Below are 15,177 nucleotides of genomic sequence, written 5' to 3' on the forward strand. Positions count from 1 at the left end.
CCAAGGTGGGGGAGGAAGGTCTGCTCCATACTGCAGGTTGTCCAGGATGATGGAGCTCCAGGGAGTTGTCCCCACCTCAAGGAGGGGATGTGCTGGTAGCTGTAGGAGCATGGAGCAGCTGTGCTCTGAGCAGGGACTGGCAGGCTCATTTCCTCATGTTTTCCTGGCAGGGATCAGGCAGCACAGGCTGGTCCAGCTTCTCAGCCCTCCAGCAAAGATTGTACTTCCCATGGTGGAGGGTGATCTGTCACCAACCTTGAAAAACTGTTGGTGGGGTCTGTTCAGAGATTGCTGTTCTTGGTGGCTTCCTGACTGTCAGTAGTGCTCAGGGTACCTCCAGTCAAAGACCTGCTGTTTTCTGAAATGCTGGAGTTCAAGGATGTGAGCAAGGAGGCTCCTCTGCTAAGGCATCCTCAGGTGCCATGGTCTTGCTGTGCTGGGTGTATCCAGGCAGCCTGGATAAATCTGCTTCCCCAAATCATAGATATAATGAGATGAAAGGTGCCTGTCTTCTCAGAGGTTGTGTTTATGGTAGATTGAATATGTGTGTAGGGTTATCAGATGCTTTGGGTACATCATTCTTATAGGCACCAGCACTGCTAAAAGCTCTGGGTACCCCCAGGCTGGAGCTGCATGGAGCACTGCAGTGTTTTTGGGCACACACATGGAAAATGTGCATTGAGGATAACCTGGTGTTCTACTGTTTTTCTGGAGCTTGGTCAAGTGGGCACAGCCCTGCAGGTGCAGGGCCAGCCAGCAGCCAGCCTCTCCAGGCACCCCATCCTGCCCTGAGAGCCTTAGGGATGGTGAGAAGTGCCACAGTCCCTCCTGTGGGTACTACTGGAGGGGCACAGTCTCATGGGTTTCTGCTCCCAGAAGGTGGAACTGGCTAACTGCTAACTGGCTTTCCACACTCCATTGCAGAAATTAAAGTCTGGAAACTCATCAGGTCTTCAGGGAAAAAGGTTTAGCCATGGTTAACAGTGGCTCTAGGAGAAGGAGGATAAATATGGCCAAATTTACAAACACAGCAGCTCCTCCAGTGCTTCCTGGTGCAGAGCACATCCTCTTCCATAAACACCAGCATAGGGCACTGACCCGTGGTGGTGGCCTGAGCTTTTTCAGCAGGTGAGGGAAGGGCAGCCCCAGTGGTGGGACACAGGGACATCTCAGAAAAACGCATGGCACAGCAGGTACTCCTGCTGTCCCTAGGTCTCCTCTTGCTCTCACCTGCTTCCCAGCTGTGCACCATCACCTTGCAAACCTCCCCGCAGCCACCCATGGCAGGAGTTGATAGGAGGTAGGAGCTGCCAAGTCCCCAGGGACTCGGTCGCCCCACTCCAAAGCAGGTCCTGGTCCAGGCTGGAGATGACCTCAGGAACTGCAGTGCTTCCCAGCCCTCTGCCTCTCCTCTTACCTACCCTGGCTCCCTCACCTTTCCCCCAGCACGCGGGGACTCCTTCTAATACAACGCTTTCTCCTGGCTGTCTTAAAGCCTGGTGGTGACTCCCTGATTTTGAGGGACTTGAAGACATCGCCCAAGGAAAACTGTATGCAGTCAGAGACCGAATCCCTCCTGGAAAAGGAGCGGAGGCCAAGCCTGGAGGCCGACCCCACCCTACAACACTCGTCCCCGAAACAAGAGCCTCCCGTGCTGGGCCCTCGAGGGTCGTACCCTGCGTGGGGTTTCTTTCGGTCTCGCCCTGGGGGCAGCTTCCACAGCCTCCGCAGGGTCTCCTCCTTGGACAACTTTGAGGCTGCGAGGTCTGAGTTCCAGAGAAAATTCAGGGAAAGGAGGGCAAACTCAGGTAGGGAAAACCCCGGAGCTGTCGGTTCTATTGCGGGAGTCAGGGTTCTGGCAATGGCCTCAGCACATCTCGGGGGGGGAGGTCTCGGTCTCTTTTCTCTCTGCAAGGTGGAGATTACCTGGGTCTTCTCCCCAAAACCCACTGGTCTCCGTGCAATTCCCTGCACAGGCAGGTCCTGCTCTTTGGTAGGGCCACCCATGATTTGTGTGTGAGATGTGAGACCGTGTTGAGGTTGCATTCAGCTGCCCCACACAAGGGGCATCCCAATGCCGTCCCACCTTCCCAGGAGGGAGGGAAGGGGTCTGCAGGCATGTGCAGTGTGAGCTGTGTCCATGTGTTGGAGGTGGGTGAGACGCTGGCCAGGCCACCCTGAAGGGCTGAAGGGAATGATCCTTCACCATGCTATCCACATCCAGACCTCTGGTTCTCATGAGTGATGATGACAAATTAGATGGAGGTCAGGAAAGAGAAGCCTGTCAACTGGGGATGAGAGAGATCAGTCTGTGGAATGTGGCTGTAAAAAATGGGCTGGAGGTCCATGATTCTCCTATAGTCATGGGTTATGGACCCTCAGGAGGAGACAGTGTAGAGGGAGGGAAGGGGAATGAGCAGGGAGAAGGGTGGCAGCAGAATGGCTAGTGCTAAGTGGGCACCTTCACAATGTCTTCAGACACCTCCTGCCCACACCACCACTTGGCTCAATGTCAGAGTGCAAGGGCTAGAAGGGGTAAAAAATTGAAAGTACAACCCTGCCTTGCCTGTAGGAGATGGAAAGGTTGGTACACACTGAGTACATTGCCTGGGGATCTTCCTGAAGCCCTGGGTCTGAGTACAGGCTCCCACTCATGACAAAACGTTGCCAGAAGCCCAGCCATGAAATGACCACCTACACAGCTTCCTCCCTGGTCCTGCATTGGGGTGACCCAGGGGCAGGTCCCCAGGGAGAAATATCAGGATCCACCCCCACTACAGCTCTTCTTCTGGAGAAAGCTCTGACCTCCCTACCTGCAGCTGGGGGATGGAGGATGCATCTGAGTGGGAATATCATCCAACTCCTGGTTCCGTTTGGTGGCCAAAAACCAAGACAGCAGCTCAAGAGCTATGTTTGTCAGGCTAAAGCATGCAAGGGTGGAGGAGAATGATGTCCTCCTTTGTCTGTTTTCATGCCAGTTTTGGCATCTCTCTGTGGTGAATCATCAGGGGTAGCAGAGGACACTGAGTGTCTCTGTTTTGGCAACTGGTCTGAGCCCCCTGAAGGAGGTTTAATGGTGAAAAGATGGGTGATATTTGGGAAAAACAGCCCTTTCTCAGGCATCCCAGACTGGGCATCCCACGTCTGAGCCAGCCTGAAGAAGTTAAGCCTTTATGGCCAAGCAGACTTTGGCGCCTTTTGGTGGCACCTTGTGGTGGTCCCCAGCTCCTGGAGGTCCTACACAAGGTCAGGGCTCTAGGGGATCTGTTCCTGCTCACACTGCCCTTCTCAATGCTCCTCTCCATCCTCTTTCAGAGGCTTCCCATGTCAAACCCAACCCCCCGAACTCCACCTCGGACTCGGACCTCATGAAGTACCGGACCATCAGCCAGATCCCCCAGTTCACACTCAACTTCGTGGAGTTCAACCTGGAGAAGCACCGCTCAGGTTCCACCACAGAGATTGAGATAATTGCTCCCCACAAGGTGATGGAACGCACCCAGAACGTTACTGAGAAGGTCACACAGGTATGTGGGCAGTGAGATTCCACCAAGGCAGTGATGGGATGCTGGTGTTGCTGCTGGGGGACAGTCACAAGCACTCCAGTGGTTTTGGGAGGAGAGAAGCAGGGAAGGCAGTGACACCTGGAGATTCCATCCCAGGAAATTCCAGTATCCCTGTGTTTGGTTATGCCTTCCTCTGAATGGCTGAAATTCTCATTTTAGTCCCCTAAATTATTATTTCTGGTAATTTATGGCTGGGGAAACACAGCATGAACTGATTGTGAGGGTGGCCTTGAACGGGACAAGTGTTTGCATGTTTGTGTGTGCATGTGGCTTCTTTTGGAGAGAGCTCTGGGCACAGTTCCTGCCCCTCAGTTCTGGGAATGGAGCCCCTGGGGCACCGCTGGCCATGGGGTGCCCGGCCAAGGACCTGGTGTCAGCACGCCGAGGGCCACAGGATCCCCTGGGAGACAGCAGGTGGCACTGCACTGTCACCAACACGCGTGGCACCGCCTGGCACTGCAGCGGACACTTAGGCGCTGTCTCCTAAAGGGACGCGCATGGAATAGCACATCCCACGGGAATACCAGAGTGCGTGAAAGATGCTGATGTATCCTGAGTAAGGAGCTCTTCTAGCTGTTGGGAAACTGAGGCACGGGAAGATATATCTAAGGGCACCTCCCATTGTTGCCAGCAGTAGCCAAGGCCAAATTTAATGAAAATGCAGCCATCTGACCCCAGAAAAGCCTCCAGGCTTGGGAGTTTGCTCCATCAGAGTGGAGTGCTATGCAGGATTCTCCTTCTGTCTCGGTGTCAGCAAACCTTTAACTTCACAGCCTGCATGCACAGGGGCTGGGCTCCCCACTTCACACATCATGGAGCAGTTCTTGGGCTTGTCTCCTTCATCAGTCCCTCTAATCTGGGGATGACTGCAGTGACCCAGGATTAGCCCCTGAAGTGCCCTGTGGGACAGTGAGCCCCGGGATCACTGGTCACAGTGGGGTTACTGTCACAGTGGTGTTGGCCACTCAATGTGGGGTCAGTAGCTGGTTGTGGAGTGATGGGATCAGAGCTGGTGGGTGGTGGCTGCAGGACGGTGCAGTGCAGCATCCACAGAGGTCAATCTTCACTTTCAACCTCCAGGTGGGACGTGATGAGATGGGATAGGATGGACCTCTCCTCCCTGCCAGATTCCCCCTCCCAGGGAGGACCTGCCTGTCCTCACCCCAATGTCCCCCATACCTCCTGCCCGCTCCTGGCTGTTAAATAATTCAAGAGCGGCAGAGACAGTGGCGAGACACCGTCTAAAAATACTGGTGGGTGGGCAGGGAGTGGAGACAGAGGCTGTTTGGGATGGTCTGGCCCTGCAGTGAGCTGGCAGGGAGGGCAGGCCACAAGTGCAATGAAGGTTCCAGGCTCAGCTTCACGGGTCTGTGGCTCTGGAGCACAGCTGGGGGCATGTGGGGTTGGTGTCCCCAGGCTGGGGTCCTGTCTGCAGGTGGCATGTGTCCCAGTCCCCCCATCTGCCGTGCTGGGTGCTGGGGACAGGGATGGGGGGGCTGAGCTGTGTCAGGATACATGCTGGGAGATATATACCGGGTCACTGCCAGCCTGCAGCCAGCACCATGGGCTTGATCCTGCCCAGCCACTTGTGCTTGAGGCTCTCCTGGTGATTCTGGAGTGACCCCTACCTCAGCTCAGTCCCCTTATCCCCAGCACCCAGCAAGGGACACGAGGGAACAGCTGGGAAGGTGATGGGTGTCTGGCACCACGGGGTGTGAGCAATGGCCTGGGTTAGCCAGGGTCACAGGAGCCTCCTCCCTCTGTCACCCACAGCCCACAAATACCCTGCTCCCTCCTCCTTCTTCTCCTCCTCCCTTCTGCACTCCCTCACTCACTGCCAGCACCCAGCACCCCACACCATGGGCCTGCAGCTGTGGCTAAAGCCAGTAAGTGCAGGAGGAAGGGGACAAAGGGAAGAGGCATCCAGGAGGATCACCACGGGGAACACTGGGACTGCCACCTTCAGAGACTCCCAGGGCCACCCAGGCCACCCAAGGATGAGCTTCCCATCCCTTGAGGACAGAGAGAAACAAGGCTGCAGCTGCTCCCTAGCTCTATGTTGGTTTGAACACTCTTCTGGGGGTTGTATCTTTACCCTTTCCTGCCTCAGATATTTGGGGATGTGGTTTTTTATTTATTCCTGCCTGAAAAGCAAGAGGGCTTAACCTGTTCTTGCTTCTGCCACAAGAGCTAGGTGCCAGGAACAAGGACGAAGGGCAGAGCAGGTGCCCCAGCATAGAGAAGAGTATTTGGTGGCCCGAATTCAGGACCAGTCCCACAGAGCTGCCTCCAGCCAGGCAGAACAAGCATTCAGCTGCTGAGGGTGGGAGCATTGCTGGTTTTCCCAGACACAAGGTGAAGAAGTCCATCTCAGGTCTTCTGGGTAGAACTTAGTTTTGGGATCAAGCGTTTTATCAGTGTTGCCTTGTCCTCTTCCCTGCCATCCCCACAGAAGCCAGTTCCCAAGCCCAGCTGGTGCCTCATTCCCTCCACAACGATTGCGTTTGGGTCACTTTTTCCAATCCCTCCCCTCTCCATGCACCAACGACGTCGACGGCTCCCGCTGCTCCATTGGCGCTCTTGTCCCCACGGGGGCCCCGGCATCGATTTGGTTTGATTAATCCACGCTGGGCTCCTGAATGCCCTTCGCAGCCTCATGTCTCCCACCCGCCTGGCCGAGTGCCTGCGTGCCTGCGTGGGCAATGCCACGGCCCGAGCGCTGCGCCCGCCGTGCCGGACGCTGCCGGGGCGTGTGGGGCTGGGGGCCCCCATGGTGGACACCCGGACCTCGAGGGTCAGCTGCCGCCTGGGGCGCCGGGCGAGCTGCAGGCAGGTAGGAGCAGGGGGCACCTCTGGTGCACGGGACCCCCCCAGTGTCCTGGGGCTCTGGGATGTGGGAGCGGCTGCTTGTTATGGGATGGGGCCACAGGGATGGATCCGCTTCGGGTCGCAGCATCAGGAGCCCTTGAGATACTCTTGAACAAGACAGCTGTCAGGGCAGGAAGGATCAGACCCTTCTTCCAGATCTGTTGCCAGAACCATGGTGATGCTTATCAGTGTTTTCTTGGGATATGTGGATCCTCCTTTCTCCTCTCTCCTTTCCTTCGCATCCCAGCAAAAAGCTCCCTTTTAGCTGGGGGCTCAGTGCCAGGAGAGAGAATTGAGGTGCCCCTCATCCTACTCTGCAACTGGCACTGGTCTCAGTACCACAGGGGCACTGGGGGACAACAGAGCAGCAGGGGCAGGAAGGAGATCCAGCTGCCCCCAGCTCCAAATAAGCCCCTTCATGCCACCACCACTCAGCACCCAAAGCAGGGCAGCCCCACCCCTCCCGTACCCAGTGCCTCGTGTTGTGTCCCCACAGTGGCTTTAGCTCTATCAGGAGCTGGCATTGGTCCTGGAGGGGGAGCTGGGCCAGGCTCGGATGTGTGGGGAACTCACTGGTGCTGTGGAGTGTCCCCATGAAAGCAGAGAGCCGCGGGGACACATGACAGCATGGGAGGGTGCTTACACCGTCTCACCACTTGAGATGGTGTTTGTACATTGGTGGCCACGGGTGAGATGGGAAATGGGCATTGCCAGAGGCTTTGCTGCAGGTGGCCCAAGCTATTCCTCTGCTTGGAGGACAACTGTGCCAGAAGGACATCCAGGGCAAGATATTTGCTATGGCCAAGAAAGGCATGGTGCAAGGCTTGCAGGATGCCTAATGTGCTGTCACCCTCGGGTGACACAGCCATGGGATGACATCTCCAAGCTGCCCATCCCATAGCCCTGTGCCAGGGACACCCAGCAGCTCCCGAGCAGGTGGCACAGAGCTGAGGGCAGAAGAAGGCACAGCAGCAGACACTTTCCTCTCTGCTGGGTCAGAAGGACATAAAGCTGGTAAGAAGCTGCCCCAAGGGTGCTGTAACCATCAGAGACAGACAAGGACCTTGGTGTCAGCCACAGTGGGCAACTGGGCAAACACATATGCAGCCAACAAAGGTGAAAAAGTTGTAGAAAACCATTGGGTGCTCCTTGAAGCTCTACCAGCACATGGAAGTCCCTTTCTGGTTCCTGGAATTAATTCCAGCCTCTCTCCCATCCTTCTCACACCCCTCTCCTGGCAGGTGTTGTCCCTGGGTGCTGATGTCCTTCCTGAGTACAAGCTGCAGGCGCCACGCATCCACCGATGGACCATCCTGCACTACAGTCCCTTCAAGGCCGTGTGGGACTGGCTCATCCTCCTGCTGGTCATCTACACAGCCGTCTTCACCCCCTACTCAGCTGCCTTCCTGCTCAACGAGGAGCAGGTGGAGGAGAAGCACTGGGACTGCAGCTACTCCTGTGACCCACTCAACATCATTGACCTCATTGTGGACATCATGTTCATCGTGGACATTGTCATCAACTTCCGCACCACCTATGTCAACATCAACGACGAGGTGGTGAGCCACCCTGGCAAGATCGCCATTCATTACTTCAAGGGGTGGTTCCTCATTGACATGGTGGCTGCCATCCCCTTTGACCTGCTCATCTTCCGCTCTGGCTCTGATGAGGTAAGAGCAGAGAGTCTATCAGGACAGGAGGGGACTCATGGCTGGACAGGGAGAGATGTATGAGAAAGAAAGGGATGTGGATGGTTTGATGTAAGTGGTGGATGGCTAAATCCATAGGGAGAGGGGTAGCTGGTCACAGGGTGAAGGGTGTCTTTACAGGCTTTTAAGCAGCTGGGACCTGGGAATTCATTTTTTAGAGTCAGGCAGTCCCTACTCTAAGTGTTAAGAGTGGATCCATTCCCCTTGCTGAGGCTGACCCAGCAAAGCAGGCAGGGGGTCAGTTTAAGGGCTGGCCCCACACTCCAGGGTAGGTGAATTTCAGGGTGCACTGCCAGCCAGACTCAAAATGTTGGCAATGGGATAACCCTGTAGTTACTGTACTGCCTGAAGGCTCCACACCTGGGAGTGGAAGGCAACTCTTCTGGGAGAAATGGCTGGCAAGGTGAGGACCCATCAGGAAACACGGGCTTGGCCTTGGATGTTCTCACTTGCTCACCTCTAATCCCAGACCTTGTTGCCTTTATGGTCAGCAGAGGGAAACTGCCCTTCCTGTGCTGGGACTCATCTGACCTAGTTCAGAGATCACCTCCAGGACAAGGTGATTCACATTCTAGGAATGCGTTTTTATCCTTCAAAGGAAGAACGGCTCAGCTGGTAATGTGCCTTTGGAACATGCCCTATTTATCCTTTGCTTGTCCCTGAGGTCTCTCACCTCTCCCCTGCAGACCACCACCCTCATCGGCCTCCTGAAGACTGCCCGGTTGCTGCGCCTGGTGCGCGTGGCCCGGAAGCTGGACCGGTACTCAGAGTATGGAGCAGCTGTGCTCTTCCTGCTCATGTGCACCTTTGCCCTCATTGCCCACTGGCTGGCCTGCATCTGGTACGCCATCGGCAACGTGGAGCGGCCCTACATGGAGCACAAGATTGGCTGGCTCGACAACCTGGGTGACCAGATCGGCAAGCGCTACAATGACAGTGACCTCTCCTCTGGCCCGTCCATCAAGGATAAGTACGTCACTGCCCTGTACTTCACCTTCAGCAGCCTCACCAGTGTGGGTTTTGGCAACGTCTCGCCCAACACCAACTCCGAGAAGATCTTCTCCATCTGCGTCATGCTCATTGGCTGTGAGTGCCTGCGCACGTCTCACTGTCCCCATCCTTGCTTTGGAGGTTGGAGCATCTCCCTCTGCCTGTGCCTGTTCCACATAGACAAATAGATGGGGTGATAGAAATAATACACGTTTTCAAGTCCTGGTAGGATATGGGTTTTGGGAATCTGCTGGTTCCAGGTCCAATGTAGCTGGACATGCATCTCCCCATTTCCTGCTGAGTCTTGCCCTCTCATTTCAGCTTTGATGTATGCCAGTATCTTCGGCAATGTCTCAGCCATCATCCAGCGCCTCTACTCAGGCACAGCACGCTACCACACGCAGATGCTGCGGGTCAAGGAGTTCATCCGCTTCCACCAGATCCCCAACCCCCTGCGCCAGCGCCTGGAGGAGTATTTCCAGCACGCCTGGTCCTACACCAATGGCATCGACATGAACGCAGTGAGTATGGGCAGGCAGGCCCTGTGTCCTCACAGCTCTCTGTCCTCAACAACACGGCATCTAGACCTGGCTCCACTCAGACACTTCCATCCTTTTGATCAGGATAGAGGCGGGAGGCTGGAGACTGACTCTATCCGTACACCTCCTGCATTTCCACCTCCTGCATCCCCCTTTCTCCTTCTCTCCTTTTTCTGCCCATTGCTTTACATTTACCCAGGGGTTTTCCAGGGTCATGAGCACATTTCTTGGCCAGAGAGCAGGTTCAGTGGGGAGCTCAGGGTTCCTATTGGCACTGAGCACTTTCAGGCTGGTGTCTGTTGGTGTCACAGGAGTGGAGCAGGTATCGATCCAGCTCTTCTCCACACCACCGGTTGCTAAGCAAAATGCATCCTGCTCTCACAGCAGGGAAAGGAGGGCATTTAAATAAACCCCGATCCATTTTAATTAGAGCCCAGAGAGGCAGCTGTTTGTTAGCAAAGAGGGGATCAATGGCGGAGCTGTGCTGGAGAGGCGCCGTGCCTCAGATCCTGGCAGGAGGGCTTGTGCTGACGGCGCCGTGGCTCCATAGGGATGAGGACATGGCTCAGCCGAGGTGTTCTGGGCTGGGAACTGGACTCACGACCCCAGGATTCAGTGCACAGACATGGTGGCTCAGCCAGCAGCAAGGCAGAGCAATGAGAAAGGATAAGGCAAGGAGAGACATGAGACCTCATATTCCTGGTCTCTTGGCCCTGGGCAAGTTACCAGCCCACTCATTCCCAGCTTATGCTCCTTCTTTTCCTTCAGATTTGACCCTGAGCAGCATCAGGACACAGATTTGGATGAATTCAGCATCTCCCTCTAGAGTTGCTGCTGCCACGTGAAACAACTGGGCAGCACTTGGGGGTTTGCTGCTGGGAGAGCCTTGGGTTAAACGGCTCAGGTGGAGGAGATGCCCTGGGCTGGACATCAGTGGCAACAATGAGGAGCAGTGCTGTGGCACCCTACCAAGCACCCTAAAGCACAGGTGCTCTTGGCTTGGTACAAACCCAGGTCACAAATCCCCTGTGAGAGCTGAGCTTGTGGCTCCGCCGTGCTGCTGCTCACACCAGTTCCTGCTGGGTGCTGCACAGACACAGCGTGATCTCATCAATCACCCCACAGCCTGATCAATTCGTCCACCCCTGATTTCCCAGTAGGGAAACACTCCTGCTAGCATGGAAGATCATGATGAAGCCAGGAACAAGTCGTGCTCACCAGCCCCAGCATGGCTGTTCCAGATTTAGCCACCAGCAGGATGAGAGCAAAGAGGACAGCAAGGAGGACCCCAGGGCCATATGCTGCTCTCCAAAAAAACCCAAACCCAGGTGGTTTTCACCTTGGCACCGTGAGTCATTGGTGGCAGCAGCTTTCTCCATATTGTGAGTTTTACCTTGATGTCACCTTCAGATTCAGCTTTTGTTCAACATGAGGTATTTGCACAGGTATATTTAGCTGTCAGTGCACACAACTGTCCCGTGCTGCTGCTTCTTGGCATTCAGGCAAGTGCTGTTTAATTAAGGTTTTTGTGCTCTTTGTGCCAGTTTCTGCTCTCATTCATCCAAGATTACTGGGTGTAAAGATGAAAAAAGGGTGGGTATAAATAGATTGAACTATTACTTTTATTTATTGCTTGGGAGTGCTGTTGTCCCCAGCCACAAGCAGTAAAAGCCAGCAACAGGCAGGCAGGGATCCATCAAGGGAAGATCAAAAGATAATTGAAATCACAGAATCACAGAATGGTTTGAGGTTGGAATAGACCTCAAACTGTTCCACTCCCTGCTATGGACAAGAACATCTTCCACTACACCAGGTTGCTCCAAGCCCCATCCAGTCTGGCCTTGAACACTTCCAGGGATGGGGAAATGTCCCCACCTTTGGCTTTCTGGGTGCATGGTCCCCCCATTTGGCCCCATTGTTTCATGCTGAGTGTCACACAACCTCTCCGTTCTGTCACAGCATTCCCTCCAGGGACAGTGACATGATGGCATCTCTCCCTGGCTCTCCACAGGTGCTGAAGGGCTTCCCCGACTGCCTGCAAGCCGACATCTGCCTGCACCTGAACCGCACGCTGCTGCAGAACTGCAAAGCCTTCCGGGGAGCCAGCAAAGGCTGCCTGCGCGCCCTGGCCATGAAGTTCAAGACGACTCATGCACCACCTGGAGACACCCTGGTGCACTACGGAGATGTCCTCACCACGCTCTACTTCATCTCCCGGGGTTCCATTGAGATCCTCCGGGAAGACATTGTGGTGGCCATCTTAGGTGAAAAAGTCCTTCCTTCTGCAAGGGGTGAGGGGCAAAGGGTAACGGGCAGTGAGCTAGTGGATGAAGGGTGGCAGGTGAGGGTAAAGAACTTCCTCGCATATAGGGGAAGGAAAGGTTGTTCCTCAGCACCTGATGGGTCCCCATGCCAGTGAACAGGGAAAGGAGGATCCCTGGAAGATGCCAGGGAGAAGCCATGAAGCCACAAGGGAATGAGGAGAGCAGGGCATCACCAGCCATCACTGATGACCCAGTGCCCTGGCTTGGTGTCACCATCAGTGATGGCTTTCTCAGTGTCATCCCCAGCACACACAGTCAGGGTTGGGCTGGCTGGGCATCCCCTTGTTCATGAGCCCCAAAGTAAGGGGTGCTGGACCAGAGTATATGGAGCAGTAGTGGGTGCCCACCTCTCCATGATGAGCTGTCTCTTGACACAGGGAAGAACGACATCTTCGGGGAGCCCATCAGCCTCTATGCCCGCCCAGGGAAGTCCAATGCTGACGTGAGGGCCCTGACCTACTGCGACTTGCACAAGATCCAGCGTGAGGACCTGCTGGAGGTCTTGGACATGTACCCAGCCTTCTCTGACAACTTCTGGAGCAACTTAGAGATCACCTTCAACCTACGAGATGTGAGTGCCAGGGCTGCCCCAGGGAGCGGTGTGGTCAATGCCTAAATTTGGCAAGTGGGAGGGCTGAAGCAATGTGGCAACAGCCACATTTCCCAGGGCATTCCCTAGGGAGTTACAATTCCTCCACAGCAGGACACGTCTGCTGTGTATTTCTGAGCTCTTTGGAAAAGCTGGCACAACAAGCCATGCCAGTGGTACTCTGCTCTGCAGCACTTGTAAAATATTATTAGGGCTGCTCCTGCCTGGGCAAATGGGTTGCACAAGTTTTGAGGCTGCTAAAAGAAATGAGCAGAAATATTCTCACGCTTCATTGAATTGGGTATCAGCTTCCTCTGAAAATTCCTTTTTAAATAATCAGGTTTGCAATTCCTGAAAGGCTTGAAGCATTTTTGCCAGTGCTGTTTGACTCTTTTATAGTGTGTGACTGAACTTTGTCCTTTCCTGACATTTTTTTTGAGAGACCTGAAATAGAGATAAAAAAAAGGCAAATTCCCTTTATGTCCTGTCCCACTCTGGGATGTCCTGCAATTTCTCAGGGTGCTCCTTCCCTCCCCATGGCCTGACACCCTTACCTCAGTCTCAGAGCAGCAAGGACAGCCTGAGGAATCCCTTGAGCTCTGAACCAGTCCAGGAGGCACTGGGTGGGACAGGGCAGCGGTGAAGAGACAGAGGTAGCTTCACCTTCAGAGGACATGGGAAGGGCTCTTGTATGGACGGGACGTGGCACCCCTTCCCTGGTGACCAGCCCCTCTCATTCCTCAGGCAGACAGTGTTCCCCGCTCGCCCCTCAGCGAGGAGTATGACTGCTCCTACCGCCAGGCTCGCCGACACAAGCACTCCATTTGCCAGCCCAGCAAACCTGGTGAGTCCTACTGCATTGGCAGAGCCCAGCCTGCAGGGAGGGAGAGGGGGATCATTATTAATTACTACCCTGCCAAGGGCCCCAAAGCAGAGGTTAACGGTGCCTCTGCCCCTGCAACCCATCCTGCAGGCTTCCTTCCCTCCCCTTGGGGTGCCCCAGCCCTAAAGGCATGCTGAGGGAATGGGGGCTGTTTTTTTCAAGTGTAGTACTCCCCAAACTGACCTGTGCTGTCCCACAGACCCAGACACGGGCATCTCTGATGCAGAGCAGTATCACACCTACTCCGAGCTCACCAACCCGCAGGACCCACCGAGTAAGGAGCAGTGGGATGACCTGGGCAGCAGCACCTCTCCCTGCTCCCAGGCCAGTGATGATGAGGCCAAGACCGGCAGCCCTGTGAAAGCTGAGCCCTTCCCCACAGCCCAAAAGGATGACTTTGCTCTGCCCTCGCTCAGCCTCATCACCACCAGCGCTGGCAACACGGAGGTCAGCAAGCAGGCGGCGGAGAGCAGCCAGTCCTACACAGGTACCCAGTGCTGCAGGTAGAGCTGGCAGGAGGGTGCTGAGAGATGCTTGGGTATGGTGGCCTTATCTTGGAGTAGGTCTAAGCTGCTCATGTGCATTTGAAGGGAGCCACGCCCCAAGGCCAAGGGTCTTAGCTGTCTTTTGTCCCCAGCTGGAACTGCTATGTCCCTCCTGTGCCACTCCATGTATGTCAGGTGACAGAATCTGAAGCACCTCCATCCCAGTGAGGCTGGAGGATACAAGACAGCAGTGCTGAGATGTCTCCTCTCCTTCCAGCCACTCCTCTGGATATTCCCAGCATGTTCACCTTCTGGGAAGATCGGCAGCCGACCCACCCTGCAGAGCCTTTGCAGCACATCTCGCTGGTGCACAGCTCACAGGATGTGCCCCTGCACAGTGACTACAGGCCAGGGCAGATCGAGTCCAGGCTGGAGCTCCTGCAGGCCCAGCTCAGCAGGTGGGCAGGGTTGGAGAGGACCTGGGGGAATCTGGGCCATCGCCTTCTGCTTTCTAGAGGAGGCTGCAGTGGGCTCTGTGTGCAGCAATGCCACATCCTGATCCCTGGGACACTGCGTTCCTGAGGAGGGGGTGGGAGTGCTTTGCAAATGCAGCAGCTTCTCAAAGGGCAAGTCCTGACCCTGACTGCAGCCCAGCCCCTCATTTGCTGCTGTGCCACCACCCTTGGCATCTGTCACCATCCCCAGGATCTCCCACAGTGCCACCTGAGATCTGTCATTTCGCCATGGCTTCCAAACTCAATGCAACTGCAGATATTAAACCATCCACAGGCATGATTGGAGCCTTTTCAGGTCCCCTCCTCCTGCTGCAAAGATCTACAAGCATCTTCTTGTTTGAGCAAATGAGCCTTGTGACCATCATTGCCCTCTAAATAAGAAAAAACACATGATTTTTCGAACTGGCAAAGAGTAGTTTTACTTTGGATACTAGGAAAAAAACCTTCCCTGTGAGGGTGGTGAGCCCTGGCACAGGTTGCCCAGAGCAGCTCCATCCCTGAAGTGTTCCAGGCCAGGTTGGACAGAGCTTGCAGCAATCTGCTCTAATGGAAGGTGTCCCTGCACCTGGGACATCCCCCTGGCTGGAGAGGGAACTGGATGAGCTTTAAGATCTCTTTCAACCCCAACTATTCTGTGATTTTTGCAGGAGAAGGAAGAACCCACACAGGAGGTGCAGGTTTAAGGTCCCCAGGCAGCACCCACATAAGG

The 15,177-nt window shown here is 55.1% G+C and overlaps 1 protein-coding gene across 2 annotated transcripts in view; it reads left to right on the plus strand.

The window, feature by feature from the left end:
* KCNH6 (potassium voltage-gated channel subfamily H member 6) overlaps positions 1-15,177 on the plus strand; it is a 32,448-nt gene that overhangs the window by 14,765 nt on the left and 2,506 nt on the right. The window contains exons 5-14 of one of the 2 annotated variants that reach the window (XM_015651000.3): positions 1,496-1,808; positions 3,316-3,527; positions 7,676-8,104; positions 8,830-9,229; positions 9,455-9,654; positions 11,684-11,936; positions 12,374-12,567; positions 13,330-13,429; positions 13,668-13,955; positions 14,231-14,411. In XM_015651000.3, the coding sequence (XP_015506486.1) occupies positions 1,496-1,808; positions 3,316-3,527; positions 7,676-8,104; positions 8,830-9,229; positions 9,455-9,654; positions 11,684-11,936; positions 12,374-12,567; positions 13,330-13,429; positions 13,668-13,955; positions 14,231-14,411 (2,570 nt within the window). The remainder of the gene's footprint in view (positions 1-1,495; positions 1,809-3,315; positions 3,528-7,675; positions 8,105-8,829; positions 9,230-9,454; positions 9,655-11,683; positions 11,937-12,373; positions 12,568-13,329; positions 13,430-13,667; positions 13,956-14,230; positions 14,412-15,177) is intronic. The other variant, XM_015651002.3, reaches the window with a different exon arrangement.

This window comes from Parus major, chromosome 27, assembly GCF_001522545.3.
Source record: "Parus major isolate Abel chromosome 27, Parus_major1.1, whole genome shotgun sequence".
NCBI classification, from domain to species: domain Eukaryota; kingdom Metazoa; phylum Chordata; class Aves; order Passeriformes; family Paridae; genus Parus; species Parus major.